A 6,126-nucleotide genomic window follows, 5' to 3' on the forward strand; every position below is an offset into this window, starting at 1 on the left:
CTTTCCAGTTTTTCTCATTGCTGTGTGCATTCCTCATCGTCATGTGCATTTGAGAGGTCACTGTTGTAATGTGCACATGATGTTCACTCTGTTGTTTGGTTTCCTTCTCAGGTATACAAAGGCATAGACAAGTTTTTTCCTCGCCGCTTTGTTCTGCCTTTGTGCATTACCAATGATACTCCACTGAACCAGAACCTCAACACACGGCCAAACAGCTCTGCTTCTGCGGTCTGCCTCAGCAAAGACAAGGTGAGCTGATGGAGTGGACTGTTTATGTAGCAATATACATGATACCAGAGCACAGTTCAATTCTCAATTCTGATTGGTCAGAAAGTGTTGATTGATTTTCAGTAATAGTACGACTCTGACACTAGTTCCAGAAGCTAGGCAAGTCTCCGGTTGTATTATTGTGCTTGTGTTAATTTGTCATCATCGTTATAATGATAACTCACACAGGGACATTCCAGATAAGCAAAATGTAAAAACCTGTGTAATGTGATGACTTTTTCTAGAAAGTAACATTTATTTAGCATTTTTTGAAAGAATCTCCAGTATTAGTACTTTGTAACAGTCACAAGTAAGGCCGTTCCTTTAAGTTTTCCAACATTGGAAGGTCTTAACGATGGACGGCTTTATGGTTTCTCCATTTTCATCTTATTAACATCAAGATAGATAGGTTAAAAAAGAAAGGCTGTTGAGAGAACAATTGCTTATAGCTATTAAAACATACATGACATAATGTAAATTGATAAACAATTTTAATATTAGTCTTTTGTAGAAATTATTATTTTGTGTGTTCAGTATTTTGGCTCAGAAAAACACATAGATGCCCAGAGCAACGTATAATTTGTATGCCTAGTCTCTGAATTTGATAAACACATTAATAAGACCTAAATGAATTATTGCTAAGCAATTAACAAAAAGAAATTAAGAATTACATTACAAATCTTTATACATTATACATTACATATACACATACATTACAAAGCAGTTAAAACACCTAAAACAGAAAAGCTACATAACAAGTAAAATCTAATTTTACCAAGTAGAAATTCTGTTTACCATTGACCGTGCACCAGCACAATGTGTTCTCTGAGGTTTGTTTGTCAGAGAACAGGTGCAAGGTGGATGTTCCCAAGTTGAATGACCATTATTTCTTTCCTGTATCAGAGGTCGGTTATTCAGAGCTCATTGAAAAGAGTACAATGGATTGCAGCATTATTTACAATGTTTTTGATTTTACAATGTTGTCACATCTCTTTGAAAATTCTAAATTGTCTTCCAGGTGTTCTGCATGTCTGAGGATCTCTATGACAATGAACTGCTGGATTATGGTGGTTTGGACTTCCCACACATTCACTATGATCGATGCAACACCAAACCATACCGTTACATCTATGGCTGTGGCTTTGGTCACCTGATTGCAGACTCGCTGATCAAAATAGACCTGGAGAGTAAAAAGCTCAAGGTAAACTTATACCAGTGATATACACTGGATGGCCAAAAGTATCACACAGCTATGTGCTTGTTGAACATCCCATTCCAAAATCATAGGCATTAATATGGAGTTGTTTCCCCTTTGCTTCTAACTTAACCTCCACTCTTCTGAGAAGGCTTTCCACTAGACTTTGGACCATGGCTATTGGGATTTGTTTCATTCAGCAACAAGTGCATTATTGAGGTTAGGCACTGATGTCAGTCAAGGACTGGCATGCAGTCTGCATTCCAATTCATCCCAAATGTGTTCAGTGGGGTTGAGGTTAGGGATCTGTGCAGGCCTCTCAAGCTCTTCCACAGCAACCTTAGTAAACCATGTCTTTATGGAGCTGGCTTTATGCATAGCAGTATTGTCATGCTGGAACAGGTTTGGGACCCTTATTTCCAGTTAAGTGATATCATAATGCAACAACATACACAGCTATTCTAGACAATTTTATGCTTCCAACTTTGTAGCAACAGTTTGGGGAAGGCCAACATATGGGTATGATGGTCAGATCTCTACACACTTTTGGCCATATAGTGTAATTCAGAACTTTTCAGAGGTCCTTTTTGTTCTATGATGGAAATAATGTCAAAATGATATTTGTTGTCATTGCACTATTGCTGCAGTATTATGTCATTTAATGCCATCCTTGTGAAGCAGATAGCATATAAACCCACACTGGATTTTACAGTTATGATGCTATAATTTTTTTGTAACTGTATATCTTTTTCTGTGTTCGATTGTTAGGCATGGTATCAGTCAGGCCTCTATCCATCTGAGCCTGTGTTTGTCCCCTCACCTAATGCAGAGGAAGAAGATGATGGAGTCATCCTCTCTGTTATCCTCACACCCACTGAGGTATGACACTGCTGAAATGCTCATTAAAAAAGAAAACCTCAAACATACCAAATATCAAGTATCTTCTTGTTATTTAACCAAATATCTTCTATCGATCTGTCTGGGGTTCATTTTTTCCTGAAAGTGGATATTTTCTGTGTTGGTTTTAGGATAAAGGTACTTTCTTGCTGGTTCTGGATGCTAAGACGTTTGAAGAACTGGGAAGGGCTAAAGTGCCTGTTAACATTCCCTCAGGCTTCCATGGAACCTTTAACTCTTTGGTATAGAACAGATCTCATCTAGAGAAATAAGAGACTTCAACTCCTGCCATGTTTATAAGTTACTTCACTAACAAATTTTTGCCATTGGCAAACATAAATCAGCTTCTGCCACTGTTTCATAGGGTGTTCCCCAGGTATCAGAACTTGGCCCTCCCTTTTTCATTATTCATCTGCTTCCATTCAGTTTTCACCACTTTGCTGATCATCCTTAATGTACAAAAACACTCAACTTTCCTCTTCTCACAACACTATTGTTTTTATTGTTGTATGTGTTTTATTGTTCTACTTCATAATTGTTTCTTTTTAATGCTGTACAGATCATGTCATTTGTATGCAACTTGGGTTAGGTGCCATATAAATCAAATTTGTCAATTAGTATTACTAACACAGTGGAACATGCTGCCTTGATTGTGGCTTTGGAAGACATTAAAGGCACAGTTAAAGATATCAGTCACCTACTTTGTAACCATTATTGTAACCATTGTACATAATGTTGTGCTTTAGAAACCTGTGTTCAGCAGTGTCAATTCAAAATTGTATTTTCTTACATGAATTTAAAATATATTACTCATCTGGCCTTTGTCTGAAATGTCCAGTTTCTCTTGAACTTTGTGTACTACCCTTAACTTCAACTATTTTTAGTACATCATATAGAGGGTGTAGTTAAAGGTAAAAACAATACAAAACACTACATTTTAAATGATCCAGAATATTAGCATGATCCACTGTATCAAAAACTGCACTGAGGTCCAGTAAAATTAAAATAGCAACTTTTTTTCCCCACAACTGTCAAGATAAAAGGTAACTTAGAGATTAGTCTAAAATGAATATGAACAGATAGGTCTAGAATTGGCTTTTTGATACTCTGAAGGCAGAACGTTTGCAGTGCGTATTTAAGACAAGACAGAATGGAACCACTCTCAAGGCCACTGTTTATTAAGAATAGAACAGTGGGGGCAACAACATGCAGCACTGCATTTATTGTATTTAATAAGACTTTTGGACTATGGGAGTTTTTGGAAATAATCTTGTTAAATAAAGTGTTTTGCCGTTGCTGGTTTTACAAAACTCTGATAGTTAACCAAACATTGTTTCACATTGTAAACTGGTCAAGGTTTAAACTGGTCAAGCCATATCTCATAACCTAAACACACACACTACACCTCCACAAAGATATAAACCAGCAGACAAATGTGCCAGGAGAGAAACGGGATGAATCGACGGAATGCATAGGACAAGCCCCTAATTCTGTTATGAACTGGTCTAAGTCTCGCCGCAACATACAAAACAATAAAGGGGTGGCAACACCAAGATTGCGTTTGCTATGTATTTTATGCTCTCCTCTACTCTGGGTAAAGCTTCAGAAGCCGGCCAGGCGAAAAAACACAAACAACATTTCCTCTAACTATACACAAAGTGAACTAACTAAGCTAACAAAACAAAAAGAAGCAAAAATACATTTCCTTCTCTAGCTAACCCCAAACCAAGAGAAAACACATTAAATGCAAATAGTGCCAACTTCCAACTAACCACATTTAAAATTGCTGGTTATTGGTGTGAGTTATTTACAAGATGTAGACAAATGAAACAATCAAACCAAAAGGGGCAAAGCACAAACAAGGTCAACAACAGGTAGAGAGTCATACATGAAGAAATCAGTACACATAACAAAAATTACATGCAAAGGCAATGATCTGCGTGGGGATGTAGACTGACAATGTTTAAATACACATCTGGAAACGCACTGCCAACTAATCTAAAAGCATGAGGTGGGAGCAAGGCATGTAGAAGTTGTGATCTTCCAATAGCAATCTGGAACATGACGTGTTGCAGTGGAATAAACCTGAAAGAGGTGGAGACAAAAGACACCCATCCTACCACTGACAGAGACACACAAGTGGCACACTGCACAGGCAGAAATACAAATGAGGATGTAACAATGCCTCTCTGCAAAAAACAAGGTCCCTGAAGACATGATTTGCCAAGATTGGAGTGGAAGAGCTTGAGTGGCCTGCACAGAGCCATGACCTCAACCCCACTGAACACTGGACCCCAGGCCTCCTCACCAAACATAAGTAACTGACCTTACTAATGCTCTTGTGGCTGAATGAGCACAAATCCCCACAGCCACACTCCAAAACCTAGTTAGCCCACTTACAAGCATATTTACATAAGTTGGCCAAAGACTGCAATCCTGCTGCAGTACCAAGTAAAATGATCTGATCTATTGCTGTTTTCTGTCTGTGAACTCCACATGTAGTATCCATGGTTAAAATCGTTACAAAGAACCATGGTAAATAAGGAATCTTGTGATTTGTTTTCATTCATTACTTTGTCCTACAGTCTTCAAGCGTGTTTGTAACTTTAGGCTTATCTAATGGAACACCAGAGTAATTTTAATATAAAAGATCTGTTACTAGTCTCTGTATAAAATAATAAAATATAAAATCGAATGCTATGCCTATTTATTTTTGTATTAAACAAGGTGCAAATTCTGCCATCTAGAGGAAACAGACAACACTTGGTGCCTATCACAAACAATTAAATAATGGGGAAGGTGGGGTCAGAGTTTTATTCATTCATTCATTCATTTATTTGTTTATTTACTAATGTATTTACTTATTTATTTATCTATTACGGGTCAGAAAATGGCCAATATAATACAGCCAAAGCGGGGTCTCATGTGCATATATGGGTCCGTTCTCTCTCAAGATTCAAGTAGCTTTATTGGCATGGTGAAAGACTTTACATATTTACACACATTTACATGCAATTAAAAAAAAAGTTCGATAAAATAATATAGCAATAAGAAGGAAGGGGGAAATTCACAATGATTTGTTTTATTTCCCAAATGTCGCTGAAGATTTTATACATCTCTCTCTCTCTCTCTCTCTCTCTCTCTCTCTCTCTCTCTCTCTCCACAGCCCTACGCACCCGCGCTCGCTTTGCTCTCTCTTCTCTCTTCTCTTCTATCATCTTTCACCATGTCGCATGTGAAGCCTCATCCCGCAGGTAAGATATCACTTCTGTCATGCGTGTCACTTTTCTGTGAAAATTAGGCTAGTGACGCTTCAGCCCTGGTCACAACAGCAGTGGTGTGTGTGTGTGTGTGTGTGTGTGTGTGTGTGAGAGAGAGAGAGAGAGAGAGATCACTCGTGCCTTTATGTTTGTCACATTATATGATACGCACGGTTTGGACGCTTCGCTTTGACGTCGGAATATAAACAACATAAGCCACGTAACTGCCCTAACGAACGACAATGTTGACATCACTGCTTGGAAAGGTGACCACTGGGCTAACTTTGGATAAATTTTCATTCAGTTTTTAAAAATTGTCATGACTAATATATTACACATGAAATCATGACATAAACATAAAATGTACTAATGTAACAAAATAAGCCTAAAGTGTGTTCAGATCATGTACAGATGTATATAACTACATTTATACAAGGTGTCAGGTTAATTGGGGCAATCCTAAAGTACAATAAGTGGAAAGAGGAAAATTGAGAGGCTGTAACAGAT

At 37.7% G+C, this 6,126-nt stretch overlaps 1 protein-coding gene across 3 annotated transcripts in view; it reads left to right on the forward strand.

Annotated features, from left to right (window-relative positions):
* Nucleotides 1–3,178, forward strand: part of bco2a (beta-carotene oxygenase 2a) — a 35,979-nt gene extending 32,801 nt beyond the window's left edge. For all 3 annotated transcript variants that reach the window (XM_053617757.1, XM_053617758.1, XM_053617756.1), the window contains 4 exons: nt 112–249; nt 1,286–1,468; nt 2,231–2,341; nt 2,491–3,178. In XM_053617757.1, coding sequence (XP_053473732.1) covers nt 112–249; nt 1,286–1,468; nt 2,231–2,341; nt 2,491–2,607 — 549 coding nt within the window. In that variant the 3' untranslated portion in view covers nt 2,608–3,178. The remainder of the gene's footprint in view (nt 1–111; nt 250–1,285; nt 1,469–2,230; nt 2,342–2,490) is intronic.
* The last annotated feature ends 2,948 nt before the right edge of the window (nt 3,179–6,126 follow it).

The sequence above is a fragment of the Ictalurus furcatus genome, chromosome 28 (assembly GCF_023375685.1).
Source record: "Ictalurus furcatus strain D&B chromosome 28, Billie_1.0, whole genome shotgun sequence".
In the NCBI taxonomy this organism is placed as follows: Eukaryota; Metazoa; Chordata; class Actinopteri; order Siluriformes; family Ictaluridae; genus Ictalurus; species Ictalurus furcatus.